Here is an 18,453-nt window from a genome sequence, read left to right as displayed (position 1 = left end):
AAAACCGACTCAGAGACATTCCTATTATCGCGGAAGATATGATTATTATAGTTTTTTTCTCCCCCTCCCCCTCCTTTAAAAAAAGAAAATTGTTTCACAGTAACTGAAAACCAAAATTATATATTTATCTCTGAATTTGAAGTGACAAAAAAGTTTGACAAACTTCCAGCAAATGGATGGAATCTCGGTCTCTAGTAGCTTCTAGTAGTGATTTCGATATTTTTCATGGGAGCCAGGACAAAATTCAAGGCTAGCGGGCCTGTTAGCAAGTACTTCTCTGACAATGCGTTGTGGTTAAACCACATTCGATAGTTCCAAATTCTGAAATAAAACATACAAATTACTTCAACATTATTGCATCTATAGGATTGATCTTTGTTCTAGTTAAGAAATCAAACTCTGAACCAGTTCTTTTTTTTATTATTATTATTTATTTTATGGTAAAAGTCAAAGAAGCTGCTTTATGTTGATCAATATTGAAGCTTAAGTTCTTGTGACACTAATTCATCGGTCTATTTAATAGGAACTGGGACTCCCATGTGGCAATCGAGAAAATCATAGAAATTGTATCCGCTATAGAGTGTATTTATAAGTCAAAGTATGCAAATGAAACTGAGTACCTATAATGAAAGACAGTCTTTTGGCTCAGAATTCAGCCAATCTTTAATTATTGCGGTTTATTTAGAAAAAAATGTTTGTGGATAGATAAGTTTTTTCTTGGTCACTTACTTTGAACCGTAAGCAGCGCGTGAAGCCCCCCCCCCCCCCACCCAAATCATCATATCGATGGTCAAAGTGTGAAACCACGTATCTTCATTTCCAACGTTGCAGACTTCCTATCATGCTTCATTTATTTGTTTGGAAAACTATTCAACGTATTTCCTTGAAAAGAGCCGTGATTTTTCTTCACTGTGTGCAGATTCAAGCTTACAAAAATGGCTTGTTTCTCTTAGCAAGAATGAAGTAGGAGCGGAAATTTTGAATAATCTAAATGGGGATACTTGGTTTCGCACTTCGGCTGTATCGATATGTAACTGTCCTTCGACGTAAAATTTAGCATAAGATTGACTCTAATTCCAATAAAAATATTTCATCACATATGGTTTCATGTTACGTATCAAGACTCTACAGAAATAAATCATGTTCCGTAGAAATATTCTTCGTCAAAATCCGAAACCTGCATAGTCCACCATCCAAAATCAACAAAGGATAACAAAATTTGAGCAGTTTTAATAGTTACTCAAACGGAAACTTTAACCTGAGACACCGATAAAGTTGAAAAGTGGGAGCCACGATTGAGGTACTCCAAAATCGTACTTAGTATTCAACTTTCTAATAAGGAAAAATGAAAAATTTCTTCTTGAATTTTCTCGAGGTTATTCTTATACAAAAATCGCATATTTCCAGAAAAGTGCGCTAATCAGCCTTTTAAGAAAAAAGCGGAGTATATCATGGGAAGTCTGCAACTTTCAAACCGATTGTGCATACTACCGTGCTGAGGAAGAACGCCGTATGAGCATTCGAGAGTTGCCAAATTTCATTCGATGAAATGTTTATTTTTGAGGAAAATTATGAATATTTTTCCTTGAACTTTTCAGACGTTTTAGATCAAATTACAAACAAAATTATCTGAGAAATTGGTAGACATACGTTAAAAAATTTTCCTGAAAATAGTAATTTGTCAGGGGAAAGTTGGCGACGCCTGAAGGCTCATACGGCGTTTTTCCTTAGCATGGCAGCATAGTTTCAGAGTCAATGGCGGATCTAGGGGGATGGCAACACTAGTTTTCCTCCATTTCAACCTGTTTTGAACAATCGATTCCTGTTGAAGCAACTGGTCCTTCCAAGAGTCGATTTTAATTCCATCGGTGCAAATGGAGAGAAAACAATGTTGCCAGCTTGTTAGATCCCTCAATGTCCGAGTTCAAACATTTACTTTTCCACTTCAGAAGAGAACCAAACCCCTCAAGGACGGCACAATCAAAATAGGAAAACATTCTTACTTATCAACTGTGTCAGGCTTGTAGAATTCCCTGGTGCCGTGTAATTGATAGTAAACCAAAAAACAAATCCTGTGCATCTCTAAAAAACAGACGTAAACAAACCGATTTTATTTAGGTAATTAAGATTATACCCATTAAATCTAAGCGCCTTATATTTATTACTCATGCAGTGATATTTTGTGTTCGTTTCCTGAGAAGCAAATTAAACTTTTTCTGTTAATATTACGTTAAACTTATCAAATCATCAGGATGATGGAATAGTGCTGGATCCATACACTATTCTGCAAGGAAATAATGGCTCAAAAGTTTTAAAAATTTTCTTTAGAGTAAAAAATTTGACCTTTTACGAATATCCAGTGCAAGATGAGGAGGTAGAGTGTTTAGCTCAGGTAGATGCATTGGATATAACTGCACGACAACGAAACATAATTAAATTAGATTATGCGGACAATAATTACAGTCTTAAAACTCAGGAAATAATTTCATGAATTTTCAAGTTCAATTTATAAGATGAATTTGAACTAAACTCAGAATATGTACAAGAAGTTTTCGGCAATCACACATTTTTTTTTTTTTTTTTTTTTTCCATTTCATAACGAAAATATGTACCTCCATGCCCAGCGTCGGTTATTCTCGGAGCCTCGTACGGCACAATCTCAAGACCTTTCTCTAGTGATGCACCTGGTATATTTCCTAACACCCAGTACGCATATTGAATCTCAGAAACATTTGGTGGCACACCGCGACTCCTATCAACATTGTGATCTAAGTCTGCAAAATTCAAAACTTAAAATATAAAAAACAGAAAATTTTAACCATTGATGTAACATTAATTTCTACAATGAAGATGAAAAGATAAAACGAGGACCCAGATCTGATTTTTTCAAGATCGCCTCGCTGATTTACATATTTTAGGGGAACCAAACGAAAGACTTTTTCTCGATTTCGAGAAAATGCACTCCAGAAATGGTATATAAAGGTAAACTCCGTTAGTTATTGATGCGGAAAAACACTAGTTTTCAATGAACAAACAGAAATACGACGGGGGTATTCAAACGTCATAAAGTTGCATTCTTGCATGAATGTTAACTACTGTTGAAAACTTAGTCTCAACTTTGGAATTAAGGTAGCAAAATCTAACAAGACTGAAGCATACAACCCAAGAATGTTGCTAGTAAAGAGTAAAGGGGGAGAGTTTGAAGAAGTACGAGTATCATGTTGCCCCCACAGAACTTTGACTGTGAGAAAAAAGAGGCGGAAAAATCTTACCCCTCCCCTTCCCCGATGCAAATTCATGGACAATTTGTGTGAGGGTAGCCTTGGGGGGCATAGACAACGAGGGGTACCCATGCATTTCCGGTGGGTGACGTCAGGACCCCCCCCCCCCTCGAAAAATATTCTGACCATGCTAATGTTGCAGGCATTTTTGAAATATCTTTATTTGCCTTTGCAATAAAATAAAACCTCGCTGACATCATTAAATGTCATTTGAGTAGGAAGGCAGAATCTGTCACTTGAAAAATCGCTAAAAAATGATCGAAAATATAGTGTATGAAATAATGCGTATGTGACGCATATATGGTGGATATGTTTGGATAATAAAAATTCAATACGGTCGATAGTCGAATCGGATTCAAACAAACACGTTAACTCTATGCAGGTTTTCAACGAGGATATATCGATACCTTTCGAATATTCCATATCTTGACGGTGTCAGTCAGCAATCACAAAACTCGGTTTGCGACGTCGCAGACTTCCTGTCCTGCTTGGTTTTTTAAACGGAAAACCACTCAACGGCAATTATTTAAAACTGTCATGATTTTTCTTCTCTGTGCGAAGAAAATTCTGCATAACCACTGCATAAACTTCAAGGAATGATGTCAATTTGTTCTCCTTTAAGAAAATAACATAGAGGCGAGGATTTTCAGACACCGCAAACGAGATATGTGATTGCAGACTTACGCCGTCGATCCGTCGTGATGTATTGGTAATAGCGCTTATACTGCCATGCTAAGGGGAAACGTCTTATGACATCCGAATGTTGCCAAATGTACTCTCAGAAAAAACTTATTTTTGAAGAATGTTATGAATATTTTCCGTTAACATTTTCAGACACTTTAAATCAAACTACGCGCAAAATTCTTTGAAAATTTGGAAGGTAAATAACTGCAAATATGCTCTCCGAAATTCGTGATTTGTCACAGAACGTTTGGCAATGTCTAAAGGCCGCCGTATGAGCCTCTAGACATTCTTTTCACGGCAATTTCGGCCTGTACAGTTGAAAAGCGGCCGAAAATCGGTATCAGCATTTGGCCATAAAAATGTCTACGGGTAAACTTCTAAACCACTTATCTCGTTTGCGGTGCTTAAAGATCTTTGCTTTGATTTTATTTTTTTAAAAGGAAACAAATCAACATAATTCCTCAGAATTTGATTCGCACGGAGAAGGAAAGTCAAGGAAAATTTCAAGAATTGACGTTGAATAGTTCTCCATTCAAAAGATAAAATGGAAGAGGAAATGTGCAACGTCGTAAACCGAGATACGCGCGCGGTTTGGGATTTTTACCGTCGATATTCAATTATTCTTTAATAGAGGTCTTCCTGCTGTTGAGGACGAAAACCGGACCACTCCAAAATGCGAGATAAAAATTTTACCCATGATTACTACCGTGTGTTCGGTTTCCATTTCAGCCGCCCACGAGATATTCGGTGCTTTAAGCATTTGCTGTTGCGTGACCACATTCCCGTAGTCTGCGAGTGACCCGTCATGGAAAGTTATCTACAGAAGATGGGGAGATGTATTTGAATAATATGGTCGAAATAAGTAAAAATATTGATATATAGTTCCGAATCATATCGATGTCGAATACAACACAGTCGGGGCAGGATATGCTATTCGCAATAAATAAAAAAAAAAAAAAAAAACCAAACAACACAAAAAATCCTTAATTTTCTTATTTAACTCTGAATTTTTATTTATTTTTATCGCACGGGAAACATGAGGGATACACACGAGTAGAAAAACGCCTTAAAAAAATTTTGGCAGCGTTTTAATAGTTCAGAATATTTAGCGTGCGCTGATAATCCACGATTGGGTTTGCATCTTTAATTTTGTGATGTACACATCTTTCAATATTTTTTCAATATTTTCCAATATCTTTCATAATATATTTTTGCAGTATCTTGATATATTTAAAGCGAAATTTTTATTTTTCATTAAATTGTGCCACTCTGCCTCGAGGAGGTATCTAATATCGTACACAGGATATTTTTATAGCCTACTTTGAAGATTGAAGGCGTGACAAGGAACCGCGCGTAACTTCCATACTCCCTTCGGATTGATTCTACTGCCTCTAAGTTTTCGATCAACAAACCATCCTCATACTGAATTTGTAGTATTCAAACTGCTTTAATTTAATAAGGATGCTGACTGAAATGACTTAAGTGGCTACAAAAATCCAAAAATATAGATGCCAATAACTATGCCGGTGCTGTAATGTATATAAATTACAGCACCTGAAAAAATTCCAAAATACGCACCCTTCTCTAGAAAAACGCGGATCATGCTAGTAATATTCATTCATAAACGATATTTCTAAATCCTTATAGGTTAAATTTGGTAATCTGAATCTACTGAACTATAAGGGGAGTATATACCTGCGCATGAAGATGTGGTGGCCAGGACATCAGTTCTGGCATAATCTTGTACCGCTCTAACTTTTTTAGGTTATCCGTAAGAAAATCCGGAATGAAAGGCGTTTCTATTTCACGTGCATTTGCAGACATGAATGTGAAGAACAAATATAACATTGTGATTCTAGACGCAGAATAAATCGATAATATTCACCTCTTATTTGGACTTGCATGAGTTTTACTCTTTGATACGTAGACAGTTCACAACTTGATTAATTTTTTTAAAATAGAAAATTATAGTTTTTACATTGATTGACCTCAGCGTAATTTGCCAAGCTTCATGAGACTTTAGGATCGAAAACAGACAACGACTTTAGATGGTGGTAATCATTACGTAAGAGAGTTTTATCAAGATTTAGATTGTTTCAAAATGAATACTGCTCGATCACGCATCTTTAACTCGAAGTTAGAAACACATGTAGTCAAAAATTTCTTTTGGAAAGCTCAATTACTTTTTACTGCAGCGAGAGGAGCAACTCGTCACTACCTTCACCCCTCTCCTACCAATCTGCCCTTCTTCGATGACGTCACTGCTAATAAAGAGCACGATGTTAACTCAGTTTGCAATTAGAGGGAGATTCAAGAAGGAGTATCGTTAAGGGCCTTTTCCGGAGCTACCTAGATTTTGCTGAATGTTTCATATTTTCAAAGTACAAGTCCTAGGTGGACTATATGCCAAATATTTAACCGAACGGAGCCAATGCAAAGGTGCAGCAGCCCTCAAACCCAAAATCCTGTCATCAAATTATAGTTATTATCGTCGACTTTTTCGACTGTTATCTCTCTGTCAGCAGATGCTTCATATGTATGTTTTTGCGTATACTTTCTAGTTCTGCCCTTTGGAAAGGCTTCCGATGAATTTTAAGGAGCCTTACGGTCCATTGTTGCTATTTTCAGGAGGTATTTTCAATTTTACACACGTAGAACTCAATTTACTTTAAGAACCGTGTACGTTTTTGAAAAAGACGTGAAAAAATGAGTATAAAATTTTCAGTGAACCTTTTTTCTACGTTGCCAAATTGTCGAGAAATGTCGTTCCAAAGAGCCAAAAATGGCCAAAATTTGATGAATTGCTACGCCTAAGATTCAAGAAATGGAAAATATAGGTGAGGGCTGTTACGTAAGTACGTCAATATAAAAGTTGTACCCCCTTTTCTTGAACGTTAGGCGTGGAAATTTATCAAATTTTGGCCAGTTTTTGCTCGTTGGAATGAATTTTCTGCAGAATTTGGCAACGTAGAAAAAAGTTTCACTGAACATTTTTAATTCATTTTTTTGCGCTCTTTTCAAAAACATACAAACGTACAACTACACGGTTCTTAGTTTAAATTGAGTTCTACGTGTGTAAAATTGAAAAAAAGGAGATAATTTCCCACATGTTGAGGCCCGAAAAAAATTTCGATTTTCTGTCAAATGAAATAGAGGCATTTTTCGGTAAAAGGACGTCTAAGACTTCCAATGCTGCTGAGACTGTGCAACGTAGTTCTCTAGTTGTAAGTAATTTACAGTTCCACGGTGAATTTTTCCTGAATCCGCTCCGAGTTTCCCTCACTATTGGAAGGGAGTAAGTCGACTGCGAATGAATTTCATCTTCCACGAATGCCATAAAAAATTGCACAATCTTAGCAACATTGCAAGCCTCATACGTCCTGTTACCAAAAAAGTCTTCAATAAAGTTTTATTTTATTTTTATCTATTTATTTTTTTCAATAAAAAAGAAAATGTGTCAATTTATTGTTTAAAAAAATCCCGATTATATTGCAAAAAAGTAATAACATTTTATATAATATTATTGCAATTTACTTCAACATTTCAGTCACAAAATGATCTTTAGGATGCGATATGTGAGTGTTATTCCCTTTTCATTTCCTTTCCCTTCCGTTTGTTTCCTCAGGAAGCAGGAGTTGGCGCAGCGCAGAAGACTCCAATTTGGGGCTGCCCGAGTTTGCTGTGCCGGAGCCGGAGGAAGAACCCACCCACGCCCCGGTTCCAGTTCTAAATGGATGGCATCGCGAGAGCTCTCTTCGGTTGATGTTGTCCGATTCAGCTCATACGATAGAATAAATAATGTAACCGTCGAAGATAAGAAGGTGCTCACAAATTTAATAATCGCCACAGAGATAAATCGCAATTGAAATCCACTCAACTTCCGCTATTTTTTGTTGATTTTTTGTCTACTAGTAAAGTCCATGAAATGTGTCCAATCTCTGAATAGACTTTATTCTCAAGTTTTAACTTCTGGCAGTAAAACCAAGAACTCGGTCAATTCCTCGTCAACTGTAGCACCAATTCCTATCATTCCTATTAATCAAAATAGTTATGATAGAAGAATTAAGGCCCTAGAAGACCTTGTAAAGAAGCAATCCGAACAAATCAATCGTATGATGAATGTGTTGGAGACCCCCCCCCCCCCCCCCGCACTTGTGCGTGGCTGTGGTGTCAATGTCACTTATTAGATTACGTCTCCCTTGCTCTGTTTTCAGAGTAAATTCTTCTCTTTTTTGTTTTGTAATTGTTCGTCCATGGCAAGAGGTCATGAATTCCTCACTCCCTTTTTCTCATTTAATCATAGATTTAGTTTGTCTCCTTGTCCCTGACAGGTTTTTCTAAATCTAATACTCTTATTGATGCGACGCCCCTGGATGTATTATATGTATCGATCGAATAAATCGAATTTAAAACTCAAAAAAAAAAAAAAAAATTGAAATGCACCTTTGTATGGGCTCCGTTCAGTAAAATATTTGGCGTAGAGTCTACCTAGGACTAGGACTGTAATTACCATGAAGTTTCTGACTGAAGTAATACAGTTGGAATCAAACGTTTTTTCCCTCATACTTACCTACCGTCGGAATTTAATTGTTAACTTGTTACTCACCTGAAATCAGACAAGCAGAATTTTGTTAAAATGCGCTCTCTCTTCTTGACACTACGGATTAATTCATTTATATCTTATCTTATATCTAATCTATTTCTAATACTCATCTTAGATACTTACCTTGTATCACTCGATTATTGAGATCCTTCTCAAATTTTTCTTTTCTCCTAACGATTCTATTAATGTTTTCATAATCATTTATATTTTATTCTCAATCGCTCATCTTATCAAATCTTACTAATTGTTAGCGATTGCCTGTTCTATTCTCTTTCAGACGCTACGCCAATGTAATTAGCGCCGACCATTAATGACGCCTATATATCTATGATTCAATCTCACGCGGCTTTATCACCACTCGCACCTCACCGGTCATTAATGCGCTTTTAACATTCCAACTTGTGCACCTTGCACAGATGTGCCAAGTTTCTTTATAATTTTTATATTTTGTAATCACAATCATGTACTTCCTCAGTTCAAGTCTATAATTTGTGTAGTTATCCGTTGCAAGTTATTATCTCCCCTCCCTCTTTTTCTCTCATATTTTTTCATAATTTTTTTGGTAATCTTCGATTTTCTTTTTTTTATCGACACCCCCTTTTCTGCCCTTCCGGCCCATTTTTCTTTCTTTTTTTTTTCTTTTCGTGCGAGGTCGCACTTTCTTTCAGCCGGGGGATGTCACAGGTATCCAAATCCCTGCAACTTGCCTTTTTTTTAAACTTCTAAATTTTCTTCAATATTTCTCCAATTCATCTCAGATGGCTGGATTTGTTCATTTTCCTCATTTCTCAGTCCAATCTCCCAGTCATCTCGTATAATGTCCCATTATTCTAATTACCAGACTTGCAGCTGATACCTACATAGATTATAGCCAGCCAATGGCGTGTAGACTTGTTGTCTCACCACCTGTGACGTCAGCAAGTCTATAAAAGCTCGTGCTGCCTAAAATTCGAGGTCTGTCTGTCTCCTTGGGTCTCCTCTTAACATCTTCAACCCGAGATCTAGTTCTACTCACTCTTATTCAGACCCATACTTGTACACTGTGTGAAATTGTGTTTCATTCAAAGTTTTTCAATACAAACCGTTCGTGCATCAATATCTTCGACTTCAATTCTTTTGCTCTCCCACAAACTCTCAGCTATTTTAAACACTCTCTCTCTCGATATAGTGCTTGAACTTACATTTTTTTTAACATGGTACTGAAACCAAGCCTCATTCTGACATACTTAAAAAATATGAAAAATTCAGCAAAATCCAGGTGGGGCCGGAAAAGGCCCTTAACGATACTCCTCCAATCCTGTTTTAAAGTTTGCTCTTTACCTCATGAAGTGTGGGGGGCATTAGTGTAAAATTAACTCCTTGTGCTCTGTCAAAAGCGTGTAAATACATAATTAGAGTTACTCAGATTGCTTTTTATTGGTTTTTTGTCCATTTTCACTGTTTTTTCCGAGTTTTTTCTTCCGTCGCTTTTCCTCGTAGTCCTGCATGTACCTCGCTCGAATAGGGTGCATTGTCGTGGAAGGACCAGGCCTAGTTCTTGGCCCCTCATAATCCTCGAATTCATCCATATCAGGCACGATAGGCATCTGCATGGTCATGATGCCCGCCCATTCATCTTTCTCCGTCGTACCATTGGGTGGTTTTTCGTGTTTTTTTCGGTGCTTTTTCTTCTCGTAGTCCTCCAGATACCTCGCTCGAATAGGGTGCATTGTCGTTGAAGGACCAGGCCTAGTTCTTGGCCCCTCATAATCCTCGAATTCATCCATATCAGGCACGATAGGCATCTGCATCGTCATGATGCCTGCCCATTCGTCTCTCTCTGTCGATGAGGCTACTGTCGATTTATGTCGTGTTGTCCGTACCGTAGTCGTTGTCGTTTTCGTTGCCGTTGTGGTTTTTGTTGTCGTTGTGGTTTTCGTTGCCGTTGTGGTTTTCGTTGTTGGACTCGGTGGGTCCGGCCATTTGTATTTATCTTCATATTTCCGTCGTTGCTTTTCTTGATAGTCCCTCATGTAGATCGCTCTGATTGGATTATCTGTTGTATACGCTATGATCCACACTCTTTCAGTAATACCATTATCTTTGTTTGCATAGTAATCAAGGACTTCTTGTCTTCTCAGAAGCTCTGCTGAATCCAATGTTACCTCCTCTTCTTCTTCTTCGTGAGGAAAATGTGTTGATGTCGATGGGTGATGGCTATGCTGTTGTTGTTGGTTCAGCTGCTGCTGCTGCTGTTGTTGTTGTTGTTTTTGTTTTTGCTGCTGTCGCTGCTGCTGTTTTTGATACTCCATATTCCGTTGTCGCTGTTGATTAAGAAAATCCTGTTTTTGAGCGGCTATGAACGTATCCATCAGATTGTCTGATGGGGTCTGTTTTTGCTGTTGATGTCGCTGTTGTTTTTGTTCCTTCTGCTGCTGCTGCTGTTGTTGATGTTCTTGTTCTTGTCGTCTTTTTTGTGATGGTTGTTGCGGTTGTTGTTTATTTTGCTGTCGCTGTATCTGCTTTTGATCATCTTCCGTCTGGACTTGCATTGTAGTGGGTTTGTTCCATTGCTGCTGTTTGTTTTGGAGCTGTTGCTGGTCTCTATTCTGCTGATGTTTTTGCTGAGCCTGATTTTGGTTTTTTTGTTGGTTATGTTTTATTTGCTGATTTGGATTTTGTTGTCGATTTTGCTGCTGCTGCTGATTTTTCTTCTTCTTTTGTTGATTTTGTTGTTGAGGCCTCTTCTGACCTGGTAGAGGTATTTTAGGATCTTTATATTCTGCCAAGAAAAAATTCATCGCAAACGGAAACATGAGGTTGTAGTGTTGTGCAAACTTTCGAATTCTAAATGCGTGCCTCATCCCTGCAACCCTGAGGAAAATAAATTAAGAGGCAAATAAATCATCATAATTCGGCACAGAATGAAGGAAAACAGTCATTTAAAACAGGTCCAAATTTGGGGGATAAATCGAAATTTTTGAGTAAATACAATTGGTTCCAGGGATGTTTGATGGTGTACTTTGTAGCCTAGATTTGTATAGCGGGGACTGAAAATTTTCCGTCCAAAAAAAAGACAAAAAAAAAAATTGTTATAACTTTTAACTACCCGTAGAAATAAAAAAGGATATTTTTCTAGAGACGGCAAAAAATTGGAGGAAATTCTGCAAATTGTTTATACGACTATAGGTAGATAAAGTGTATTTCGTAGGTTACATTTTCCTCTACTTACAATTCATCACTTGTCAAGGAAGATTCTGTGACATTCATTATCCCATCGGGTTGTTGATAAATAAGGGCAACAATTTTGTGGACTTCACCTGCGATAAAAAATTAGATGATCAAGAAAACAAATGAATGTTTATTCGCTTTTTAAATACAAAAATAAGTAATCGGTTCAGAATTCTCTTCAAATATAGGACGTCAAAACAGTTTCTTGTAGCAACCAGAGTTTATGCTAGCCTTAAAAAAACTGTTTGCTACATGAAAATATTCATTGGGCATTTTTCTTGATCTAAAGGGAACTGTTTGTCTTGCGTTTTTATTGCGTTTCGATCAAAATCTGTAAAATAGACAAATGAAGCACTTCGAGAGACTGCATTGAAAAAAATAGTCACGAGCTGTATAGACTTATCGACTGTTCCGGGCTTAGAGGCCAAATGTTCCGGCCGCTACGCCCGGAATTTTTGATCTCTTAGCCCGGAACGCGGACAGTAAGTCTATACAGCCCGTAAGTACGGCTTTCAGGGCAGAAATTTTTTTCAGTGTAGTTCTAGCCGTTTCTCACCAGGATAAGGCTTATAAGTAATGTAAGTCATTAATGAACTTTTGGAATTTGCCTGTCCTAAAGATTTTATTCCTATGATAAGATTTGCGAACAAAACTCTATTTGACTCCTCGTATACGTAGATATGTCGCAGGCTAAAGGTCAAATCCGGCATTTAGGCAAATGCCTAGGCAAATGGTCAAGTTTAATCGAAAACGTAGATTGGCTATTTGCCTAGGCATTTGACTAAATGACGAGGCAATTACATAAAAGCCTAGGCATTTGCGTAAACGCCGAGGGCACGTTAGGCAAAAAGGCAAATGATGTTCCTTTTCAGGCAAATAGTCAAAATCTGAGAAAAAGTCAATTTGCAATAATCCAAAAAACCACGGCCAAAAAAAAAAAGAAAAAAAAGAAAGTCTGTACCTTAAAAAGAATGAGGCAGTAGCGTTACTTGTTCGAGCACGCGATGGGTTGGTGGCACTTGCTGGAACATTTTCTCTGATTTTTGAAGCAAGAACATCGTTTGGTCGCACATTGATTTTTACTGGCTTGGCAATTACACTTGACAAAGCCTTGCCCTTCAAATAACGAAACGCCAGAAACTGCTTCGCGGACCGACACTAGCTTATCCCTCGGAACCTGAGATATTTCAAATTTTATTGCCTCTACTTGTTTTAATTCTTCCCGCGAACACCAATTTTTGATGACACCTGCGGGTGTTCCAATTTGGTAAACATTATTGCGGACGTCAAGAACAATTCCTTCGATGTTTTTTGGGTCCAACGGACCACGATCAAATTTTGAAATGTTCAAAATAATTGTATCTTCCACTTTTAAAGGTGTGAATAATTTCGAACTTCTTTCTGTCATTTTTTGAGCTGCAACTTTTTGTCGTAGATGGGCTTCCGCTCTTGTTGTGCGTATTTCTGCCTCGCCATGACAATACTTACAAACAAATGGTTGGTCGCCGTCTTCATTACCACACTCTTGAAGACATGAATTATCGCAAGAGCTGCATTTTTTTAAGCTACCAGGCTTTTGACAAGAGGAGCATTGGGGTTGATCACCACACACGTTCTGAGTAGGCTCGGAGCTCGACGTTGCAGTTTCAGCTACTTTGTGAGCCGGGCTGGAGGTTGCTGTCACCTTGACCTCATTAAAAACACAGTTTACTATTTGCCTAATCAGCCCTCGGCATTTGGTCAAATCTTCAGGCATTTGCGCAAATGCCTAGGCAATCGACGAATTTCAATGATTTTCACCATTTCTTTTCTATTTGCCTAGGCATTTGCCTAAATGCCGGATTTGACCTTTAGCCTGCGACAGATATACATGTATTTTGATCGTCTATAACGAGAGACAGATTCCATGGCAAAATATACGTAGTATCGAGTGAAAAGCGTATGTCAATCGATTTTAGATACCTTCTTTTGTCGGATTCGCTGGTTTTTGATACGGTATGATTTCCTGACCGCCAGGTAACCAACAACCCGGGACATTGATAATCAGCCAATGCATTCTTTCCACTGGTTGTGGTGGATGACGCACCACATCTGGATCTGAAGGTGCAAAAATTATGATTATTCAAATATATAGTAAATATGTATGTTGACACTGATAATGACGGACAACTCGACGAACCGCAAGATCTGACTTCGGAAAAATCCGCAAATTCCGTTCCTAGAGGGCCTAGAAACAAAATCTGTGTGTCCTCTCGGCCTGGACTTGGTTGCAGTGTTTTCCGCCGTCGCCAGACATCGAAGAAAGACGCTCCTAAGGTTCTGTACCTTCAAAATTTGATCATGCTGAACCACACGAGAGATTACCGAGACGGCAAAATGCAAAAATTACTTCAGAGACTTTAACGCTGCGCAAGAAAAGTAGACGAATCGGCAAGTGCAAGTTGCTTTACGCATTAATAAACATATTATATGTATTATTGACCTTATTATTTAAAAATTTGCTTCAGGTGTATCATACTACATATTTTTAGACCTTCAGTAGCATACATTTGGATTGAGTTTATCGGAAAGGAACCAATGCACATAAACTCGAAACTGAGAAAAAGAGGTTTGAAGTTTATTCCTCCATAAGACTCAATGTAGAGAATAAATTGAAACCTCTCTTTTCACAAATTATTTTTTTTCTGCTTAGAGTTTTTGGCAGGAGAAAATATATACGACTAGTTAAACTCAGAAACATACCTAGCTCAATTTTTTCGAAATTTGGGTCGGTTCCTTCCTGGTAAACTCAGCCTTTGCCTGTTACTTCGATTGACGAAAACGTGATTTGCAATGAGTGCGGCTGGTGCAACTTGTTACAGCTGTGAATGTGGAAATGTTGCGAAGGGAAAAGGGGTGACAAATAATTTTTGAGAAAACTCTGCTCATCACGTAAATTGACGCCAAAAGTTGTGTGCGTGCAAATTTCCAGATATTTAACAACACGTTTTTGTGCCTCACATGCCACTTTGAAAGGCTAAAAACGCGATTTGCAATGCGTCCTTCTGATTCCAGTTGCGAATGGGGCTACATTGAAGTATGAAAAAGAGTCAATACAATTTTAAACGTACTTGCATGTAAAACTTTTTACGTGCAAGTAAGTTTAAAATTTTATTGATCATTTATCTTTTGCGGGTCTCCAAACGAATCTTGATAAAAAAAAGTATTCATAAATTTTTTGAAGATAACTGTGAAAAGTGCGAAAATATGCTAATAGTTGTGCATTCAAATACATTTTCAGACTTTCAGCTTAGGGTTTTTTTTTTCAACTTTTAACTTCGATTAACTGCGTCGCGCCTCTCTCTGAAAAATCGAAGATTAAGAGGAATTTTTCAGGCAGATTGAGTTAAAATGTGCAGGTTACCTATTAATGCAACTGTATAGTACTCGCCAACATTGGCTTGCCATCGAATTTCTGGCTTGTTGTCGGACACGGTTCGTAAATCGATTGCATTTCCAAAATCTGCTAATATTCGAAAAGTCGATTGGTCTTTGCCTTTTTCCTCAAACTTTATCTACAAACAGGAACAATGCGATTTTGTCAAAACATAACCTTTGCTGACACTTACTAAAATATTTATGAAACCTCTGACCCCCTTCTGGACTAGGGATATTCCACACTCCCCAGATTCCCTGCGGCTGCGCCCCCCTAGCAAAATAATCTACCTACACATGGATTGCATTTTGCAAAAAGGAACCACTAGCATTGCAATGTTGCTAAGATTGTGCAACTTCTTTTGTCTTGGAGGAAAAACCCGATTATCCATTAATAGTTTCTATTTTACTTGCTAAAAACTGTAAATTTAAGACAAAAATTACCATCTTTTCATAGTTTTTCACGATTTCCGCAATTTTATTGCAAAGGATGAAGTTGCACAATCTTAGCATCATTGTAATGCTAGTGGTTCCTTTTTGCAAAATGCAATCCACATATGCAAGACACATCTTAGTTTCTCTGAAGTATGTAAAGTAAAAAAAGCGAGCCCTCCTGGCACGCTTAAAAGTTGTATAATTATTAAAAACTATAAAACGAAATTCGGACGTATTTCTACCAAACTGAACAGGAGGCAGGTGGCAAATAAGAGGTATGCTTGTTGTTTGAGGACCGTGAGAATGAATGAGAACTATACAGCGCCAGTGACGTCTGCGGCAACGAAGCCGTCTCTGTTGTCGCTCTTGCTTAGCTTTAAACTCATGAGCCCTGTCCACAACGTTCTCTTGCCATTCCAACGGCTCATGAGTGCCGCATTCAGTTGGCACGTAGTTCCGTTGGACAGGATGTAAAATCCCACTTTTCCATTTCTTAGAAGGGAATCACGCCCACTTTCACATTGTTTCTTTTGCAGCTGTCTAGAGCACACCCCATCTTTTCCACTCGTCAATAGCTCCAATTGGTAGAAATACGACCATTTATGATTTTCAAACAAAATTTTAATGCAGAACAGTCACATTGCAGTTAAACTCACACCATATAAATGGACCTTTTGCGTTTTTCCTTTGTAATTTTACTTTCTCACATCTAACTTTCGCAGCAAAAACTAGAAAAATGTAATAAATTTGTATGAGGGGAAAAAAACTGATAAAAATAGAGAACCCACTTAACTGACCTCAGCTTCCACGCAGTGCTGGAAATATTCGGCGTAATCTGGAATAATTCGAGCCTCCTCCAGTTTTCTGAGTTTGTCTTGAGGTATTTCAGCAACGAGTAAAACTACTTTGACGCCCAATATGATACATATGTTTATCCAAAGAGACGAGTTCATATTACAGCATGTTATGGATATACTGTTCTTGCTTGCACATCAGAACTTTGTCTTTCAAACTTTGCAACACTGTAGCTTTTGTTGGGAAGTTTAAAATTTCAAAGTTTTGAGATACAGGCAAGAACAGTATATCCATACAATTCTGCATTATTAATCAAAATTTTGATATTCAAGCATAGTAAACACAATAAACACGAATGAAGATAGAACTGAAGATAGTAGACAGAAACTGTTTCAATGACAGTATATCTCTCTTGTAAAGCCAACGTACTGAAAATTTTAAGTTACATTTCACAATTACTTTTCCCAAACTTATCAACCTCTTATTTTTATCAAAAATTGATAACACTGTGTGAATAAAATATTTTTAACGCCACTTGAAGCGAAAATCACAATTTATCGACAACTATACCTAAGCTGATGTCCATTCAAATTATTATTAAGCAAGGAGTATATAATGACGTCCACAAAGCCATGCTCTATTTAAATAGCATGAATTTTGAGAACACTCAGGTTTTATCAATTTTGCGTTATCAGTCACCGAATCAAGTTCCTCCCCTTTATCTCATTGCGTGCGTGGCTCATGTTTTTATCAACCTCCATCTAATGCACTTTTTTTATCAGAGTACTAAAACACACTCCCCGCGGTTAAAAAGAGAGAGAGAGAGAGAGAGAGGTGGAAGGGGACGGATGCAACAGGGGGACGAGGATGACGAGGTATCAAAATTGGGAGTAAAAATTCAACATTTTCAGCCAAGCGAGTTTCGTTGAGTTGCGGGTCAAAAAATCTGCCTTTTTGTTTCCGACGTAAAAATCTTACTATAGTATCTTGCAGAGATAGTTTTGAGCGGGTCCAAAACTCTTTTTTGTACCAATAAAGGACGAGAAGCTGTATGATGATTCAACAAAGATAGCAGATTGGAATTTTACGTAGCTTTTCCTGGAAACAAGTCTCTTTAATTGTAAACTTTACACAGCACCCTCATTCGGTTTGTGTAAACATTTTTGTAGGTTTTCCGTCCACAAATGTTTATACACCATTTGCTTGTGCTGCGGTATCAATAAATACATTTCGAATTTTTGTGAACCACGGTTCCTCTTTCAGTGGACGGAACTAACTTTTTCATACCTATACATTTCTATATTTCAAAATAGCAAAATCGAATAAAGTAAAAATGGCAAAATTATCTCGACATTTTAATTACTTACCAGCAGCACTGTGTAGGCTGCAAGCTTTGGTACTATATCAAATTCCAAAAGCTAAACACATCAACAGAGGTCAACAGAGGTCAACAGCCTACGCCTATTTAGTCTATAGACTTTTTGACGTAAGAGATGGTGAGATAACACGACTGTGCGTGTTTGACTGGCTATGATCAAGGCGGCCATCAGCTGGTAAGTTTAGTCATTAGATAAATGAACGAAGAGATAAAACGAAAGTTTCATAGATTCAGGGGAAAGAGGTCCGAATCTTGAGAGGAAAACTAAATAAAAGTTGAAAACGGAATTTGAAAGTTTAAATTACGGAAGATTCAGCGCCCGTGACCGATTCCGGAAGAGACTTTTGTCTCGCTTGTGGTTGTCTCTCGTCTGGCCCTTTTATCCTTTTTGTTGATTATTAAAAGGGGGCAGCGCCCCGTGGTCACTTTGCAGCACAACAAGCAGACCACTATTGGAAGAGGCGCGAAGTTCTTTACTTTTTTAAAATTACCTCATCTAAAACCTGCATGCAATATCAGCAAAATTTTGGCCAAAAATTGCAGTTATATTCATGTAAAATTTTTACTTCTGTTTAAGTTAATTTTGCAACGTTGGTATGGAGTTAAAATCTCTTGTCTTAAACACGAATGTCCATCCCACAGAACTCATCAAG

The 18,453-nt window shown here is 37.6% G+C and overlaps 2 protein-coding genes across 3 annotated transcripts; both read right to left on the bottom strand.

Annotated features, from left to right (window-relative positions):
* Positions 1–104: 104 nt before the first annotated feature.
* On the bottom strand, positions 105–6,222 carry LOC109035609 (26 kDa secreted antigen). Of its 2 annotated transcripts, XM_072299744.1 has the most exons (5): positions 5,661–6,213; positions 4,659–4,782; positions 2,613–2,774; positions 2,004–2,082; positions 105–321 (listed from the first exon to the last, which is right to left on the bottom strand). In XM_072299744.1, the coding sequence occupies exons 1-5, from the start codon at positions 5,811–5,813 to the stop codon at positions 192–194; spliced, it is 648 nt and encodes a 215-aa protein (XP_072155845.1). In that variant the 5' UTR covers positions 5,814–6,213; the 3' UTR covers positions 105–191. The 2 variants fall into 2 exon arrangements, with proteins under 2 accessions (XP_072155845.1, XP_072155846.1); XM_072299745.1 differs by lacking the exon at positions 2,004–2,082 and having other exon boundaries at positions 5,661–6,222.
* Positions 6,223–9,186: 2,964 nt separating this feature from the next.
* On the bottom strand, positions 9,187–17,801 carry LOC109035249 (uncharacterized). Its single transcript, XM_072299740.1, has 6 exons — positions 17,790–17,801; positions 16,425–16,531; positions 15,182–15,332; positions 13,741–13,875; positions 11,780–11,867; positions 9,187–11,421 (listed from the first exon to the last, which is right to left on the bottom strand). Exons 4-6 carry the CDS (start codon positions 13,832–13,834, stop codon positions 9,966–9,968), a joined length of 1,638 nt encoding a protein of 545 aa, XP_072155841.1. The 5' UTR covers positions 13,835–13,875; positions 15,182–15,332; positions 16,425–16,531; positions 17,790–17,801; the 3' UTR covers positions 9,187–9,965.
* Between the last annotated feature and the right edge of the window lie 652 nt (positions 17,802–18,453).

This window comes from Bemisia tabaci, chromosome 4 (assembly GCF_918797505.1).
Source record: "Bemisia tabaci chromosome 4, PGI_BMITA_v3".
In the NCBI taxonomy this organism is placed as follows: domain Eukaryota; kingdom Metazoa; phylum Arthropoda; class Insecta; order Hemiptera; family Aleyrodidae; genus Bemisia; species Bemisia tabaci.
This window is presented reverse-complemented; position numbering and strand designations above follow the sequence as displayed.